Below are 17,837 nucleotides of genomic sequence, written 5' to 3' on the forward strand. Positions count from 1 at the left end.
GTCTCCTCTCAAAAAATCTAAATTTTGTCTGTTCAAGTAAATTATATAACAATTGACTGAATACTTATTGGTCACAAAAAATATAGGGGCATTGGACGTTGCTTAGCGCCAACTATTCGGCTCCCCTGCCAGCATTGTGAGTTTTTACCAATTGCAACTGAACGTCCTGAGAAACTGGCGCATGTTCTTTATATTCCATTGTGAATTCACCTTTCCCCTGTATGCAAACAATTTAACAAGATGTAGATCAGTCATTATAACAAGACTGAGCAACAAAGCATTCGCAAAAAAAATTTCACATTACTTGTGTCATTGAACGAAGTGCTGTTGAATATCCAAACATATTGTTCAAAGGGACCTGAAGAGACCAATAAAATAATAATCAATCTTACACGCATTGCATAATATCCTAATAAACCAGAATAGCTATAAAAGTTAGATGTGCCTGCTGCTTGTATAATTTAGCTGACAAATTCCAGAAACTACTTCCACAATGTACTCAGAGATAATAGAAATTCATGACAGCAGTGTTTAGCTTTACCAAATAGCTTTATGAAAAAAGAAACAAAAAAAGGAAAGAAAATAAAAGAGGAAACAGCAAACAGGCTTACATGCGCAGTAATTACAGAGTCATCTCCCTCTTGATCATTTCCAACAATCATACCTTTCCTCCTACATTATGCAATGCACAGAGAATTCAGACACAATGTTTGGTAAGGATAGCCTAATGATTCTCACAAAAGAAAGAAATACAACTCACTTGTTGATATCCCCAGCAACGCTACCCTGAAATTCTGTGGGCACTTTCAACTCAACCAGCATAACAGGTTCTAAAATCACAGGCTTTGCAGCAGCGTAGCACTGCTTCATTTACAAGATAAATGGGTAACAAATATCATGAAAAGGGAAAATGATGCCCAAGGGCAGAAAATATAAAGCACATAATCTTTACAGTGAGTTTCAGCTAATAACAAAGTGGATGATGACCTGTCTAAAAGCATATATTGCAGCCATTTTAAATGCAAGTTCACTAGAATCCACGGCATGAGATGCACCATCAGTTAAGACGACACGAAGATATTCCACCGGATGTCCAATTAAGGAACCCCTGTACATACAAGTGCAAAATAGACCAACTCAAAACATGCACCATATATATATATATATATATAGGAAAAAAAATCAATATCACATCATGGACTTACTGCAAACCTAAATAGTAAATCCATATATAATATCAGAGCATATTCAATCACCAACTAATGGAAGTACCCAAAAAATGATGAATACTCACGAATTGGCAGCTTCCTTAAAACCCTTTTCAATTGCTGGGATAAAATTCGATGGTATAGCTTGTCCGACAAGTAAATTTTCAAATTCGAACTTAGCTGGTGACCCCAGTGGAAGAGGCTCGATATACCTACCAACATAGGAAACAAAGAGAGAGTATCATCAGAAGAGGTCACAAAATGTAATTAGTATAGAACTACTAAATGAAACCCATATCAAACAGTACAAGGTTTCTTGATGGTACTCCTGTAACATTGCTGACTCAAATATTTCTTAACACTACCTAAATACACCACAAAATTACATCAAAAGCGTACATCACTAACATACAATCACAAACACATCACTAAAGAAACATCCAGATGTTTCCATGTACTAGGAGAGATTAAAGGGAGGGTGGTGACATAATTGATTTTAACAATGGAGATGCTCCACAATAACTTTCTGTGAAGTCTCCAATTTCCATATAGGATTAAGGTACATCTTCTACTCTTACCCAATAACCCGCCCATATTGACCTTGTCCCCCAGATTGTTTTTTATGCAAATAGTCAAATTCAGCACGTTTTGTAACAGCCTCCCTGAAGTTTACACGAGGCTTCCCAACAGTTGCGTCAACCTGTTGGAAGAAAAATTACACATCAGCAAGGAAATAATTTTTAAATTACGAAGGAGGTATCCAAAACCCTTAAATTTAATTTAAATAAAAATGGACAAAGAACCTTATATTCTCTCCTGATGCGTTCAACATATATGTCCAAGTGCAGCTCTCCCATTCCAGAAATAATTGTCTGCAATAAAAAAGAATTAAACATCATGGTTATGAATGAAACTTGGAGAAATGAGATACTAAGTTTACAAATCAGACCTGTCCACTTTCGGCATCCAAGCCAACACGAAAGGTAGGATCCTCTTTTTGGAAACGATTCAATGCTTTTGAGAACTATCAAAGATTAAAAAAAAAAATATTAGTATTCATTTGATAATGAAGACAAAGAAATCAACATAAACAGAAGCTACTTACTTGTCCCCCCGAATCTTTTGAAACTGGTTGAACAGCTAGTGACATTACTGGTTCAGGAACATGCATCGAAGTCATGGTGTATTTAACAGACCCGTCAGTAAATGTATCTCCTGATGACAAACGAAAACGCATGTTAAAGGATGTGCAACATAGGGGAGAAGCATTTGTTAGAAAGCCTCATTCCAACTACTTAGAGATTGCAACATAAAACCTTAACCCAGTTCTGGTAATTCAAACACTAAGTCTTATGCTGAGTATGGAATTTCAAACCTTTCCTAGAAGATCTTAAGAAAAGTTCATTTTCAGAATCAATAACTTATACACCCGGTGTGGCCTCACACAATTAAGAAATCAACAGAGAAAAGGCAAATATTATGCTTAAGCTTGTTTATGTAAAAGGGAGGAGTGTTACCTGATGCACAATCTACACCAAAGACAGCAACTATTTGGCCAGCATGGGCTTCCTGTATATCCTGTGAATGAAAATAAATAAACAAATTGAAAAAAATTAAAATAAACCAACTCAGAGTTATATAAAGTTAGAAAGTAATTATTCCATTACTATTAAGATGAATGCCAAACCTCCATCTCATTAGAATGCATCCGCACCAAACGAGGAACCTGTATCAGACTAATATCAGAGCACTGGACATGTCACACAATTGGCAAATGGGAGAACAACCAATTTATCGATAAATTTTCTAACGTGACTTAATATTTAATTTCATGTGGTTAAGCAACTTAATATTGAATTTCATGTGTTAAGTCTCCTTATGGTACAGCGAAACAGTCGATATATGTGGACAATAACATACTGCTTCAAATTTTGCAATGGACAATTGCCAAAGATGGATCATAAAAAACATTAGATGAACATTAATTGTGTGATTTAAGCAGTAGATCTTGCCACTTGAAAAAATGAAATAAGAAAGGAATTTATTATGAACGCACCTTAATCTTCTTGCCTGTGTTTACATTAATTATGAAATCACCCTTCCGAATCACACCCTCGTATATTCTTTATCCATCAACAAAAAATTGCTGTTAGTACTGGTTTCTCATACACATACTGCACAGCTACAGTTAATTGATGAAGGCTACTTACAAAGGTACTAAAAACAAATGTACCACTTCTTAGGCATACCTTAGATATGTCAACTGACCAAAGCGTCCTTCCTCCAACTTAAAAGCCAATGCAACTAGGGGTCCATCTGGATTTCCAGATAAAATAACCTACAAGATAAAGAGAAAAAATAATCCCTAGTCAATTCATTTGGAAAAAGTGAAACTCAAAAAACAGGTGTCACTAAAATAAATTACCTTCTCTTCATTATTTTTTTGGTCTAGAGCATAGTTACTAACTTCAGTTGGGCAAGGCAAATAACTAAGTACACCATCCAGAAGTGGCTGCACCCCCTGTCATCCATGAAAGGCAGAAAAAGAGGTACACTAACCACAGGAGTCGACAATCACATATTCAAGTAGTTGTACATATCATCCAGAAGCAATCCAAATGCAACACCATAGCCACCCTCTTCCCCCCCCACCCAAAAAAAAAAACAAGAGGCAAAAAAGAAAAGAAGCATACCTTGTTCTTGAATGCACTGCCCATAAATACTGGGATAAATTTCCGTGCTACCGTGGCTCTGCGAATTGCTTCCTACCCAAAAGGAAATGCAAATATCTCAATTTCATCAGCACAAATGAATTTTTTTTCAAGAAAGAAAAGTGAAATGTAGCTCCACCTACAATTGAACTATGAACATGGACAAACTGGGATTAAAATCTCTAGAAGGCCATTTTAGCATTTTATACTCCCAACTAGGAAAATTAAATAGAAAATTGAATTAAAGGGTCTGTAATAGAAGACAAGATTCTCAGTAAATCCTTCTTCCATAACCTTATCTTTTTTTGAAAGCAAGATATTTCCAACACACCTCAAGATCACCAGATGATATAGGCTCGTCACTGAGAAACATATCACCAAGTTTATCATCAACTTCAGAAACCAACTCAATTAGTTCACGCCTCTTTTCAGCAACAAAGGTCTCCATATCAGCCGGAACTTCTCCAGTGACAATTTTTTCACTGCAAAAAGGCAACACAATAATAAGCATACAAGGAGCTACATATATATAGAGGACAATTTAAACTCACAAGAAAAGTAAGAAAGTAAATTGCACATTGTTAGAAACAGACCCATTGGAACCATGAAAATAATAAGCTGTTAACTGCACAAGGTCCACAAGACCCTGAAACTGATCTTCCAATCCCATTGGAACTTGCACAGCAGCACAGTGGTGCCGCAGCTTAGACCTTGCCTACAAACATCAGTTAATGTTTAATCCAGATTGTACATAATGCTTATTTGCTTGCTTTCAAAATTTTCAAAATTCCTGTAATGAGTTGTAGCAATTTCAAAATGTACCTGATCCAAAACTTTCCATGGATCAGCTCCCATTCTATCAAGTTTGTTAATGAAAGCCAGCCTTGGCACCTCGTATCTCCTCATTTGCCGGTCAACGGTAATTGATTGACTTTGCACGCCACCAACACTACAAAGCACAAGAATTGCGCCATCAAGAACTCGCAAAGCCCTTTCTACTTCAACTGTGAAGTCTACGTGTCCAGGAGTGTCAATTATATTAATCTGCAACATAAGATCCATATAATTAATGAACGGCACTCTTTTTTATTTTTTTTTTCAAAAATTTCATTCGTGCGAATAAAATGAAAGATACCTGGTAATCCTTCCAAGCACAGCTAGTGGCGGCTGACTGAATTGTGATACCTTTCTCACGCTCCAAATCCATAGAATCCATTTTGGCGCCGACGCCGTCTCGCCCTCGAACCTCGTGAATCTCGTGAATCCGTCCAGTGTAAAACAGAATTCGCTCGGTTAGTGTAGTTTTTCCGGAATCGATATGCGCCGAGATTCCGATATTTCGGAGCCGCTCCATTGATTCCTTCCACCATGGCTCCTTATCATCCTTCGCACGTGCGAGGTTTCCTCCCGCCGAGAACTGCCGCGACTGGAGGTGGAAGTTTCCTTGGAGGAGGGCTGCAGACGGAGATTGGGGTGAGGATTTGGTCGGTGTCGTTCTCGAAGAGGAGAAGAGAGTGTAGAGGAGACGTGGTGCTGGAGATCGTGGGAATCTAGCCATCGCTTTTTTTTATCTAAAACCCTAAACCCTGAGATTTTTTAAGGGTTTGGGGTTCGAGGGTTTGTTGTACTGTTAAATGTGCACGAAAGAGTAACGGTTAAGAAATGGTTGCGAGTTTGGATCTTGCGGCGGGTAGTTGGTTGCCGGTGATGGGCGGTTTGTTTACGGACCGGAAAAAAACCGGTTCGTTGAAAATGTACCGGGTCGTGCCGGTATTTTCAGCCGTTCTCCAGTCATCTATGTTTGATGCCAATACGTATTAATGTTTTAAATTAATAGGTATTGTACGTATTAAGTTGTATTTGTGAGTGCTTAAATTAACAGCCCACACATTTCACAGGGTCTATTTGAAGATCTAAATCATCAGAATTATATAATATAGTTGAAAATCTACACAAATGAAAACAAGATATTGAAATTTTGAGTCTCTGAAAACTTACAGCTCATTCCCCATGTTACCACCAAACCAACCAATGGTATGAGTGGTGAAATATCAATTACATAGTTAGAAAACCTTGGAAGCAATCATATGTTAAGTACAGATCGCTGAAATGGGCTGAGCTAAGCAGTGGCTTAATTAATTGATGTTTAAATCTCATCATCTTGCTGCTTGCGTAAAAAGCAAGTTTTGATGAAATGTAAAACCTCACTGCCTAGCAGCTATTAGATGATCCCCGTTTAAGTCGTAACAATTTGGATTCCCAGAGAGTTGCAATCATAAAATCCTACAGAGGCTGTATTCCCAAACTGGGGCTTTCGTCTTTTACAGAAGCTGATTCTGATGGAACAGGTTCCTTATTCTCACCGGGATTCATCTCTTGAACTGGTGGAGGATTAACAATGGTCATTGCTGTAGAAGCATTCTCCGATAGATGGTTCTTCATCTCCCTGTGCTCTTGACACAGAGCACACCAGTGCAAGCAACAATGCACCAGGCACGGATCACATGGTGCGTTCTGCGAAGAAGTAACGCAGTAGTGAGTCAGCAAACAACAGAGAAGACATGGATATATAGATGAGGCAAATAAAGGTAAATTTTGATTTACTCCCCCCACCTAGAGCGACAATCTTCAATTTACCAGTACAAAGACATAAAGTACAATACTGAATTTCACAGCAGAAAAACGTAGCTATTTTCAAATAATGCACCGACTCCAGTTTCTACATGAAATTATTCTTATTTAATGATTGAACCCGAAGTATCAGCGAACATGAAAAATAAAAAAAAGCACCTTGAGATGATACTTTTTCTGTAATGATTGCCGTAACAGGCCGGTGTAGATGCCACACATCCACCAAGCAAAGAACAGGCCCTCGCATATGAGAAATGAAGTCTTGGGATCAATTCCATGGAACAGCACAGTGGCTGCTGCAAGTGCCAATCCACCTTCAATACACATGCCATGACAAACACACGCATTGGCCCAAGGGATATCGTCTCTCAGTGTCTCAACATTACGGCCAAACAACACGCATGGGCACAAGAATCCTGTCGCACCTGCAACAGTTATATTCAACATGTACAATCAATAGTCAACTGCCATGTCCACCTACATCATCCTAACTACGAGAAAATATCATCAAAATTAATTGAATATCAGTCACAACAACTGGGCTGGGCGGGGCAAATGAAATGAGACTCTTACAACTCTCGAGATCTGAAAAACATCCACAGATTCCAGTAGTCCAATCTTCATCGGATGGAGGCTCGTAGCTTTCCGGTAGCGGTTGCCCACATTCGCAGCATCTATGTACAACCAACTGCAAAATCAGCCACAACAATCTAACTTAACACAAATAGGATCTAATTATACAATCTCACATTTAGGAAATAATACAGCGAAATTCTTGTATTTACAGAGGACATTTGATAAACCAACATGCAAGAAATCAAAAAGAGAAAAGACAGCGGCCGGCTAGACAATAAAAGAAATAGTGTATGTACCTGAGGAACTTGAATGGGCTGATTGAGGTCGCCGGGTGTGATATCTTCATCAACGGGCGCTTGATCTCTCGTTAATTTCACGTACCGCGATTGTTGTCCTCCGTCGGCCATCTGATTGTAAAAACCATATATATATAGAGAGAGAGAGAGAGAGATTGATTTGAGTAGTGAGGGATCAAATGAAATGTGTGGGAAAAGAACGCACTAATTCGAATATGAAGAAAATGTCGTAAGAGATTTCACCATTCGCTTCCGTATTTGGAGCAACGGTTACCGCCTTTATTTATTTAATTTTTTTCCCCTCTTTTTTAACGCATTATTTCGAGCCCGCTTTGGCGCTTTCAGTCTAATATGGCGCTTCGGAACGAGGGAAGTATTACGTACTCGTTGCTAATTAAACCATTAATTTCACGCTACGGCGTCGTTAGAGTAGAGGGCATTTGCAGTAATTCTGTGAGGCTTTCTATGCTGGCGTTTTAGGACACGTCTTGGATTATTTTTGAAAGGTTGTTTTATTATGATTATTATTATTATTATTACTACTACTACTTTGTACCCATTTAAAACTCTTATGAAACCCGTTACTTTTTTATTTACTATTTTAACTTTTATTTGACTCATTTATCTTTTTATTGTCAATTTAATATCGTCAATAAAGAGACGCGTCAATTAGTTGTGAGATTTTTCAAATCATTAACAACTTTTTTCTGTCAATGGACTGAGTTATTTTAAAGCCTAAAACTAACTAAACTGCATTTGTTTTTTAACGCATCGTAGGTTTCGCTTTCAGACAAAATTTAATTTCCGATATTCTTTAATTTCTAACATTCTTTGAAATTAATTATCCCCTAAGTTGTTATAAAAGTTAATACAATTTCCTAAATTTTAATATTTTTATCGGAAAATACTTCTATCTGAATGAACGGATTGTCAAATCGAAGTTGACAAGCTTTATTTATTTATTTATTTATTTATTTATTTATATACCTACTATAATATTAATGTAATGTAAGTTTCGTAACATCCATTGTTATTTAAACTAAGAAATTCAACTAAAAAATGAGTAAGATATTTTAAAAGAAGAAAAATGGAGTTGAAATTAACTTTATGCATTTTGATGTTAAAAACAGTTTACCCACATCCATTACAATGGGTGCTGATCACTTAAGCAAATAGAGAGAAATTGAGACAGGTTCCTAGATATAGTCCCATTGATATGAAGAGAGTTGAGCAAGAACACGAGGGAATTTAACAATGTTAGTGGTTTGCCAAGAAGATAGGTGCAAGGTCAAATTTGGAATAAAATGATTAATTATTTTGTGAAAAATAAACTTATTTTAACAAACAAGGTATTTTCAGAGAAAAAGCTCAGACACACACACACACATCGAAATGGTAAAATGACGCTCAGAAAATTATAATAGGGTAATTTTTGGAAATCTCCCCTGAGATTTGCCCTTGTTACACTTGGAGAGAATGTATGCATATATTGACATATAGCACCCTTGACCGTGTATCAGTGTTAGACTGCCATTTGCTCTGTTACCGAAAGTACAATAATGCCCTTCGCTGCACAGTTCAATAACTGACAATACTTGCAGCAACGTGGAGTTGCAGACGTGACGATGCTTCTTACATTGCAGAAGATAACAAAACAGAAGCTTTTAACTTAATTAAAAGGCCTAGTGAATCAAGATTTTGGCATGATTTTGTGAGGATCTTAGGGTTTGATTGAAAGAACTGTGCAACACCATTTGCAACACACACGCAATGTTCACAGCACACCCTCTCTCGCTCTCCCTCACAGCTCATGCCACTAATCTCACCAAGCCACCAATCTCTCATTCTTCCTCACCACGCTCCGTCGACAGCTCTCACTCTCTTTCCCCTCCAAATCCAATAGTTGTGGGTCACGGGTCACACTCTCTTTCTCCCCTCGGATCTCCAAATCTAGCACAAAATGCACGGTTCACTCTCTCTCCCCCCTTCAATTCCAGCCGCCGTGGGTCACTCTCTCCCCCCTCCAATTCCAGCAGCCGTAGGTCACTCTCTCTCCCCTCCAAATCTAGTAGCCGTGGCCCGTGGGTCAATTTGTGGAGGTAATTTGCCCCCGAGGTTCCACTTGAAGGAGCAAAGAATCTCATTTTTGTTGAAAGAATAAAAAAGGGAGTAAATTTAGGAGAAAGAGAAGAACCTGGAAAACACTCGCCCACAGTTAGAAGAATGGCCTCTAGTACCACAATTTTTTAGATGTGCTTTATAATTAGATTGAACAACATATAAAAACCACCTCTCATCTGGATTTATGCGTGTGTGCGTATCAAACAAAAAACGGAAAAACAAAAATTAAAACTTGCAATTCGCCTTAAAAGAATTGAACCCATATACAAAAGAAAATTGAAAAAGAAAGCTACATGGGGTGCCTGCTGGTTTTCTTTCTCTTTTGTTATGAATAACTAGTGCACCGTTTTCTAAAGAGGTGAAAGAATCATAAGAAGAAGAAGCATTAATATTGATGCTATTTTTTAACATGGGGTTAGAATTTTTGTTGACTAGCAAAGCAATACGACAAACTGGTGGTGATGTAGGAATAGTGGCCTTTGTTTTTCAACTTTACTGATAAAAGAACGAAATGGGTGGAGAGGAAGGGGGGAAAAAAGAAAGAAAAGAAGAATTTTTTTTTTCCTTTTCTGCCTCCAAATTCTTTTGAGAGAGAGAGAAAAAATAAGAACGAAGACATGGAGAGGAAGCAAAAGCTATTGCGTTCTTTCTGCAGTCAGCTTCTTTATTTTTGTAATTACGTTATTGCCCTTAACAACCAAACGGCACTCTAACGCTCATACACGGTCAGGGGTGTTATATGTCAATATATGCATACATTCTCTCTAAGTGTAGCAAGGGCAAACCTCAGGGGAGATTTCCAAAAATTTTTATATCTCAAAGGCGTGTTGCCATACAATAATATGATTGGCCAAAGGAGAAGTGAAATAAATAAATAAAAGCAGCGGTTTTTATCTCCATCTCTTATCTCTCTATGCTGAACTGGAAGTGGAGAGAACCAGGCCAGTATCGGATTGAAATTTGAAAGAAAACATCGAGTATGGGAGGAGGGACCATGCACATAGGTTTTCCTATGACTCAGTTCTGTACTTCCTCGTCAAAACTACCATCTCCATCTTCTTCTTCTTCTTCTAATCTCAACTTCCCGGTTTCAGCCAATAATAACAGTGCTCTCAGACAGACTTGTACCTCTTGTTCTTGCTCCTGCCACAGTGATCCTCGTCAAAATCTGGACTCTGTAGATAGAAGCGAAGAGAAAAGAGCAAGTGGGCTGTCAGATAACACTGTTTTTGGGCCTGTTCCATCAAATATTGAAGTTGAAAATGCGGTAGCTGCTCTTCAGAGGTGACTAGCTACATTTTATGTTTTGGCTTTGATACAATTGCGTGATTCTAATGAAATTGCCATTGGAACCAGTTTTATGGATCGGATTTCTTCATTCGGCACGGAGCTGAAATGGCTTTTGGGGAGGTGTGATCCAGCAATATCTTTATCTCAAGGTCAAGGATATGGACGAGGAGTTTATGATGCTTTCCGTATGCTACAGTCAGACCCATCTGTTAAGGTGTCTGTTTCCTTTACATATTTTGCATTATCTAAAGACCTTGATGACTCAAATATAATTTATCGGCCCGATTTTATCTTACTTATACAAGACTCGTTAACATTTTTTTTAAAACAAATTGATTTAGCTTATTCTTTTTAGATTTATAGCTCTCGTTTTTCTCATGTGACTTTGAGCATTTAGAGGTTGGTGGTTTCACTATCATCTGATAGAGCTGTTTGGGAGGCTGTTATTAACAATGAGTTGGTTCGGAAGCTCAGAGAGTCACTATATGCAGGTCTGCTCAGAATGAATTGTTATGGCTGAATGCAAACATATTTGCTTGCTCTCAAATTTATCCGAGTAATTTCATATTGGTCTCCGTGCAGCTGACAACGCACTTAAGCATAACTCCGATGAAGAACCAAATATGGCAGCGGATATTTTGAAGTGGATCTTAGACACCACAAAAGCAAAAGTTACAGAACTTATCGAGAAATTCCAAGCGCTTATGGATCAGATTTTCAAACCTTTTGATAGCGATCAAAATCCCACAGAAGAAACCAGAGGCGATTTGGAAGACAAGGTTAGGTCATCCTTTCTTCTCTCCATTGTGATCCTTGTGATCGTGGTTGTGGCTCGGGCTCATAGCTGATCGTTAATTATTAGAGAGTAGAGAGAGAGAGACTCTTATAATTTACTGTGACTTTATGTTTGTTTACCCATTAGCTTTCATGCTCAATCGAACAGTATATACTATAACAGCAATGCCGAGTTCAACTTTGTGATTTTTCAACCTTTATACCCATACTGCTGGGTACTTACCAATTCAACCCCTCATCATATACTTTCGATGGCAGTGATCCTGAAAATGTAGCAGCCAGACAGCATAAACTCTTGTTGAAACCAAGCATCTAGAAAAGAGTTAGAAAACTTGAGAGGATGCTAATACCAGACATCAGGCTGGAGAATAGAACAGGATTACAACCGGTCAGCCAACCACAATTCAATTTGCCAAGGTTCCAAACAACTAAACATCTACAGCTTGCTGAATATCATGATCACCAGATAAAAAATTTCAATGCTAAAGATCCAAAAAGGAAAAGAAAGAGTTCAGATAAAGAGTATATGTAAAGTTGAGAGAAAAATCCACAAGTGCCACAGAAGCAAATGTATTTCCAACAGACATGCCCGTGAAACTGAACTTGCCCCCCATGTTTACTTTACTGTATAAGGTCTTTTCTTCCCCCCACCCCATTCTCAGGGCCCAACCAAAAAAAAAAACAAACACACACACACACTTTTAGAAACTGACTTGATAATCCAGGGATCAAGACATCCAAAATTTTGGGCCCATCAATACACGATCTGCAGAAGAACCTTGGGTAGCAAGCTTTTGGATACGAGATGAGAACTCTTCTGCCTGATAAGATGTCAGGGGATTAGTGCTCTTGCAATCAACAAGTGAATTATTAACCTAAAGCTGATGAAAAGACATGATGAATACAAACCTTGTCATCAATCCACATTAAGGAACTGAGCTGATTGTTTAAGATTTGGACAACCACATCTAACGGAGTCATCCCATCAAATGCATCAAATCCTCCTCCCTAAAATAATCAAAGGTATCATAAATTGATAATTGTTAAATGAGCTTAATAAAAAGACTAAAATCATTGAATGTTGGACCATTACCTGGCTGGCATTTAATGTCTGGATAATTGATTTAATCTGCTCAGTCATATGCTCCATTTCCCGCTCTACAAATTCAGCCTGCTCATACCTGTAACAAGAACCAAAAAGAATGTCTCAAACTCTGGTGAGGGCAGGACCTGAATCACACAATTTCCTTAAGGAAAACAGGTTCTGCAAACACATACCCACAATCCTAAATTAAGAATTGTGTAAAAGGTTAAACAGAGTCTAGACCAAAAAATAAATGTGCTATCATTGGATATCATCCATAAAATTTTTGTGTTGGTAAACAATAATACTAATTCAGTTAGTTCTTTAACTACAGGTAGTGGACCAGACTACCAGCATTTCCCCAAGTTCAAAGAGCTCATTGCTGGCTCTAAAATTGATGTAATGGACAAAAGCCAGAAGATTATGGACAACCAAAGTAAAATGACTAAGATAACCTAAGTCGGATAAAGAAGAAAATGGCCAAAGAAACAAGCCCTCACATTGCATCTCTCGTTGATGCAGCCTCATCGTCAAGAAGCAATCCACGCTCATCCTTGTAGATACGCTCTGCTTCTTCTTCCATACTTTGTAAAGCCTTATCAACCTGACAATATTTGCAAAGGAGAAAGAACCATAATTATTCACAAATCATGACACAAAATTTAAATTATTGATCACTCATTCACATTTACAAAAGTTCACAAAGAAGCAAAGATCAAGATTGTTCACTCATTGCGCTGGACCTCATTGTGAGAATGGGGGTTTATGTAAAATAATTCTTGTATCAAAGAGCTTTATATACAACACCCAGACAGACAGCCCTAATAGAAAATACCTCTTGTTGATGAGTCTCAATCAATTCCAGCTGTCGTTCCAAGTTAGATTGGGTTTCAACTACTTTTGCCACTTCAATCTGCTTTTAATTTGTACATTAGGTCAAACAAACAGAACATAATGATCATAATTTTATGACTTCAGATAAGCAGAAAACGGTTAATTAAAGCCTTTTACTAACAGTGGATTTAAGAGATAGTTTGTAAGCAAATAGATTCTTTGACATCGATTCAACTAAGAGGGTAATATAGAATCATAATACTGTTTTTTTCTCTTTCTGGTATATACAATCATAATACTCTTTTTTTCTTTCTGGTATATGCAGTCATAATACTTAATAGACCATACATCACCTCAAGTCTAAGAAGAACATCGCGATTTTGCAAGATCCTCTTGTCCCACTCAGCCATGGCAGTAGCCTGCTTTCGAAACTTCCCAGTGCGCTCTTGTAGTTCAGAATTCCACTCCTTAATGATCTTCAAACAATATAAAATTTTACATTATAAAATATCCAGAATGCTGAAAATATAAATAAGCCCACATACTCTATTTCCTACCACAAAAACAAAATAGAAATAAGACCCCTAACAAGTTCAAGAAAAAATGAGCCGAAAGAAAGACTCTCTCTCTCATTCTCTCTTTAGGTAGCTATCAGAGATGGACATAAAATTGAGGGGCAGTCCCCAGCTTCTATTTCATTATATATATGTAAGTACCTCCTCAACAGTCCTCCCTGTGATCTCAGATGGTAATTTTGGTGTGGTAGTTACTGCAGTACTAACACTTGAACTTGTCCTACAGGAAAAGAAGATGATAAGATAAACAGAAAACCAATAATGCAACATTGAGGCACAAACCTCATACATGCATTATTATGTGATTCTAATGGTAAACGAAATCTAGAGATTGGAGAAAACAGTCTGTTATATAACACCAGTGCTTTTAAGAGAGTCGACTCTGAATGCATGCGGAAAGAGCGATGTTTAAAGTGATCCTTCTAATAGTGATTGAGATTTACTTTTATCTAATAGTGGGAGGCAGATTCAAAAGCAGGAAAATTAAAAAATAACACTAGATCCAAGAGGCAGTATGTAGACAGACCCACTACTGGAAGCTACAACAAGAGATGAAGATGTCTGAGGAGCAGGAGTACTGCCACTGGAAGTTGTTGCTGCCGTAGAAGCTGAAGTAGGTACACCTGCATGACAAATTTGCATGAGAACTCAGGTCATGAACAACTGCCAATAGAGTACACAGCAGAAACACAGAAAGAGGGTACTCCACACATATGTCTTGTTGCGACAATTAATTCTTCAATAATGTCCATTAAAGCAGTGCTGCCATCATTTTTGTTTACCAAGTGAAAACCCTGATTTCAGATCAGGATTTTGTTTTCTTTTTTTCATTGTGGACGTTACAGGATAACAAATTAACATTCAATTATGCAGCTTCATTCATAATACGGTATTGCAGACAAGCATATAGTTCAAAGAAACAGTTAATTTATCCCTAGACAAGCACCTCAGAAACATCTATTAACCATTCTCCATAACTACAATAAAAAATAATTGGAAACAATAAACAACAAAAGGTAATAAATAAAAAACAAACATACCAAAAGCAGTTGCAGTGGCTGTTGATTGTGGTTGTGATGTAGATGCGGGCACAATTGGTTTACTAGCCAATGAGAAATCAGTAAAAGAACTAGTAGTCCCAGAAGAAGTAGCTGTGCTGGCTGTGCCAAAACCAGTAAAAGAACTAGTAGTGGAAGCAGCTGAGCTAGCAGGTGCTGAGGTTAAAGCTGTAGTTATTGCAGCTGAAGAAGAACTCACACTGAAACTAGGCAATGCTACGGTTGAAGCTGCAGGAGCAGTTGTTGTACTAGCAGCCGGAGCGGAAGCACTAGTGGTTGTGACAGTAGAAAACAATGGAGCTGTAGACATACCAAATGATAACGAGGTTGGCTTTGTGGCTGTTGAGGTAGTAGCATTGTTGAAACTAAATGAAAGACTAGAAGAGCTAGCGCTAGATGAGGATGTTAGCGATGGAATTGTAGTGGATGCAGTTGTAGATGTTAAACTTTGAGTTGCTTTTGGAAATGAAAATCCAGTAGATACTGAGAAAGGTGAAGCTGAGCTTGAGCTTGAAGATGAGCTCAAGCTAGAAAATGAAGGACCACTGGATGCAGAGCCAAATAAACTAGAAGAGCCAGTTGCAGCACCAAATAGGCCCGGTGCAGAACTTGCTGTGGATGAAGCTGAACCAATCAGGGACAGTGTCGTAGTTGCTGCGGATGAGGCCGGTCCAAACGGGGATGGTGTCGTACTCACGGCAGATGCGGGTGCTCCAAACACGTTTGATGTTGTACTCGCCGCCAATGAGGGTGCTCCAAACAAGGGAGATGCTGTACTCGCTGCGGATGAAGCCGTTCCAAAAGAAGGCGAAGCTGCACTGGATGCGGTAAACGATGCCCCAAACTGTGACGTAGTGGTACTCGACGCAGAATTAGCAGCGGATGAAGCTACTGAAAACGGAGATGGAGTAGTAGTAATTGTGTTGGCGGATAAATTTGCGCCAAACGGAGAAGGACTCGCACCGGATTTGGAATTGCCGGTGGATGAAGCTGCTCCAAAGGCGGATGAAGCTGACCCAAACAGGGATGGAGAACTGCTCGGAACAGTGGTGGACGAAAATGAACCAAATCCAAAGCCGGGAGGAGCGGCAGCAGGGGCGGAGCTAGGGTTTGCGGTGGATGCGAAGGGAGACGAGGAAGAAGAAAAAGAAGAGGTATTGAAAGAGAATGAGGTAGGGGAAGGGGAGGAGGTAGTGGTGGAAGAGGCAGAGGTAGGGTTTGCGAAAGCGAGAGGCGAGGATCCGAATGAGAATCCCGTGGACGAAGCGGAGGATCCGAATGAGAACTGTGATGGCGTGGAGGATTGAGAGGAAAACGAGGAACCTGACATTGCGGTTTGTGACATTCTGTTACCTTCACCTTCCCTCTTCTCGCTCTCACTGGCTCTGTTCTAAGACGACGGCGTTGCGTTGGGGTTTTGAATTCGAGGGTTTTGGCGGTGGACCGGAACCACCTGTGGGAATTGGAATTCAGTCGGTTTACTTCGGTATTGGCTTTGTGTCCGTTGGTGGTGGATCCCTTATAAATGAAACATCAAAAATCACTAAGCCCAGAAATTGGACAACTAAGCCCAAACATTGTCGGGGTTATTAATAACAGGCGAGTTAGCCAGCTATTTTTTTTTCCAAAAATAAATAAAATAAGACCGCAAACTGCAAAGAGTACAATGAAATCAGGTATATTTACAATTTAGAACCAGTAAACAAAGGGCTTTAAAATGAAATTTGAAACAGAGTATAAGTTGATTTGGTACCTCAGTCACTACAAGGTAACCATCCATCATCTTCTTCAACTCCTTTCGGACCGAGCAAACTTAGGTTCACCTATAAATATCTTCTTGGGAGTCAAAAGTACTAACAGACTTTATTAAAACATTTAATTTCACCATCGTATCAAATGGGAAATATGGACCCTGAAGACGTCAATGCTTAAATGCACATATTTTTGTTGCCAGAGTACGTTGGGTTGATGATGATCGAAATATCTGAAGGACTCTTCCGTTGATTCAAAGGCTCTACAAAATAGTCTTGGCAGTTCCCATTAGCATCAAAGTTGATTGAAACCTGCATTTGTCACAAGAAAATGTTGACAACTACTTAACGCAATTGCAATTAATTTAGTGGAGTTAAAAAGTGCCTGAACAGGATGAGGATGGGGGCAACAACTGATCGTATTTGATCATTTTCTTTCACATTCATGCTTGAAGGGTCTACTCTCCCACTGGCCAATTGTATCCTGTATCCAAATTAAGCCGGAGTTTTGGAAGAGTTTTGTTACCGAGATATTGACATGGCATTTGACAATACCGAATGGGTTTTGAAAATTGAACCATTGGTAAGAACAAGATTATGGTCATTCAATAGCCATATTTGTGAAGGAGCTTCACGGGCACTCTCCAATCTTGAGTTTCAATAGATTGATGGTGCATTTACAAATTAAGAACGAGAATAAAAAAACAAGAATCAGAATAAGTTGTTTAAATTAGTTGTATAAATCATAATAGAAATAGATTGTATTGTTATTAATGTGTTTACTTTATCTTAAAATCTGAATTGATTGTTATAAATTATTAAAATGTTCTTTTAGTTGATTGTTTTCTTTTAATAATAATAATAGACATATTTACAAATATTACAAAATTTCTTAATGCTTTTATAA

General features: G+C 38.4%; 4 protein-coding genes across 7 annotated transcripts; 1 reads left to right on the forward strand and 3 right to left on the reverse strand.

Annotated features, from left to right (window-relative positions):
• Positions 1-9: 9 nt before the first annotated feature.
• Positions 10-5,735, reverse strand: LOC18046578 (elongation factor G-2, mitochondrial). 3 transcript variants are annotated; one of them, XM_006445293.2, is made up of 20 exons: positions 5,055-5,477; positions 4,742-4,963; positions 4,513-4,634; positions 4,251-4,401; positions 3,902-3,973; positions 3,634-3,729; positions 3,458-3,546; positions 3,265-3,331; positions 2,896-2,934; positions 2,726-2,786; positions 2,314-2,423; positions 2,158-2,232; positions 2,012-2,080; positions 1,787-1,908; positions 1,295-1,420; positions 988-1,108; positions 761-861; positions 612-672; positions 305-358; positions 10-217 (listed from the first exon to the last, which is right to left on the reverse strand). In XM_006445293.2, exons 1-20 carry the CDS (start codon positions 5,475-5,477, stop codon positions 113-115), a joined length of 2,286 nt encoding a protein of 761 aa, XP_006445356.1. In that variant the 3' UTR covers positions 10-112. The 3 variants fall into 3 exon arrangements, 1 of the variants encoding a protein (XP_006445356.1); XR_002906344.1 differs by lacking the exons at positions 10-217; positions 305-358; positions 988-1,108 and having other exon boundaries at positions 5,055-5,735; XR_002906343.1 differs by lacking the exons at positions 10-217; positions 305-358; positions 988-1,108 and having other exon boundaries at positions 761-864; positions 5,055-5,735.
• Positions 5,736-5,911: 176 nt separating this feature from the next.
• LOC18046579 (cell number regulator 6) lies at positions 5,912-7,767 on the reverse strand. Its single transcript, XM_006445295.2, has 4 exons — positions 7,423-7,767; positions 7,124-7,238; positions 6,710-6,975; positions 5,912-6,433 (listed from the first exon to the last, which is right to left on the reverse strand). The coding sequence occupies exons 1-4, from the start codon at positions 7,531-7,533 to the stop codon at positions 6,203-6,205; spliced, it is 723 nt and encodes a 240-aa protein (XP_006445358.1). The 5' UTR covers positions 7,534-7,767; the 3' UTR covers positions 5,912-6,202.
• Positions 7,768-10,326: 2,559 nt separating this feature from the next.
• On the forward strand, positions 10,327-13,905 carry LOC18046863. Of its 2 annotated transcripts, none has more exons than XM_024188164.1 (5): positions 10,327-10,827; positions 10,900-11,047; positions 11,231-11,324; positions 11,416-11,612; positions 13,872-13,905. In XM_024188164.1, the coding sequence occupies exons 1-5, from the start codon at positions 10,523-10,525 to the stop codon at positions 13,875-13,877; spliced, it is 750 nt and encodes a 249-aa protein (XP_024043932.1). In that variant the 5' UTR covers positions 10,327-10,522; the 3' UTR covers positions 13,878-13,905. The 2 variants fall into 2 exon arrangements, with proteins under 2 accessions (XP_024043932.1, XP_006445361.2); XM_006445298.2 differs by lacking the exon at positions 13,872-13,905 and adding an exon at positions 13,047-13,201.
• On the reverse strand, positions 12,122-16,946 carry LOC18046864 (nuclear pore complex protein NUP62). Its single transcript, XM_006445301.2, has 9 exons — positions 15,162-16,946; positions 14,648-14,744; positions 14,263-14,341; positions 13,900-14,022; positions 13,548-13,625; positions 13,213-13,316; positions 12,722-12,809; positions 12,538-12,636; positions 12,122-12,449 (listed from the first exon to the last, which is right to left on the reverse strand). The coding sequence occupies exons 1-9, from the start codon at positions 16,522-16,524 to the stop codon at positions 12,357-12,359; spliced, it is 2,124 nt and encodes a 707-aa protein (XP_006445364.1). The 5' UTR covers positions 16,525-16,946; the 3' UTR covers positions 12,122-12,356.
• Between the last annotated feature and the right edge of the window lie 891 nt (positions 16,947-17,837).

The sequence above is a fragment of the Citrus clementina genome, unplaced genomic scaffold, assembly GCF_000493195.1.
Source record: "Citrus clementina cultivar Clemenules unplaced genomic scaffold, Citrus_clementina_v1.0 scaffold_3, whole genome shotgun sequence".
Lineage (NCBI taxonomy): Eukaryota > Viridiplantae > Streptophyta > Magnoliopsida > Sapindales > Rutaceae > Citrus > Citrus x clementina.

Coding starts and splice junctions, on each gene's coding strand:
- LOC18046578 (XM_006445293.2), bottom strand. CDS start 5,477: ATGGCTAGATTCCCACGATCTCCAGCACCACGTCTCCTCTACACTCTC. Junction 3,730..3,901: donor GCAGTGCATTCAAGAACAAG/GTATGCTTCTTT, acceptor CATGGATGACAG/GGGGTGCAGCCACTTCTGGA. Junction 218..304: donor CACTTCGTTCAATGACACAA/GTAATGTGAAAT, acceptor GTTTGCATACAG/GGGAAAGGTGAATTCACAAT.
- LOC18046579 (XM_006445295.2), bottom strand. CDS start 7,533: ATGGCCGACGGAGGACAACAATCGCGGTACGTGAAATTAACGAGAGAT. Junction 7,239..7,422: donor AGCCCATTCAAGTTCCTCAG/GTACATACACTA, acceptor CTGATTTTGCAG/TTGGTTGTACATAGATGCTG. Junction 6,434..6,709: donor AGAAAAAGTATCATCTCAAG/GTGCTTTTTTTT, acceptor ACTTCTTCGCAG/AACGCACCATGTGATCCGTG.
- LOC18046863 (XM_006445298.2), top strand. CDS start 10,523: ATGGGAGGAGGGACCATGCACATAGGTTTTCCTATGACTCAGTTCTGT. Junction 11,325..11,415: donor CAGAGAGTCACTATATGCAG/GTCTGCTCAGAA, acceptor GTCTCCGTGCAG/CTGACAACGCACTTAAGCAT. Junction 11,613..13,046: donor GAGGCGATTTGGAAGACAAG/GTTAGGTCATCC, acceptor CTTTAACTACAG/GTAGTGGACCAGACTACCAG.
- LOC18046864 (XM_006445301.2), bottom strand. CDS start 16,524: ATGTCACAAACCGCAATGTCAGGTTCCTCGTTTTCCTCTCAATCCTCC. Junction 14,745..15,161: donor AGCCACTGCAACTGCTTTTG/GTATGTTTGTTT, acceptor TTTGTCATGCAG/GTGTACCTACTTCAGCTTCT. Junction 13,317..13,547: donor TTGAGACTCATCAACAAGAG/GTATTTTCTATT, acceptor AAATATTGTCAG/GTTGATAAGGCTTTACAAAG.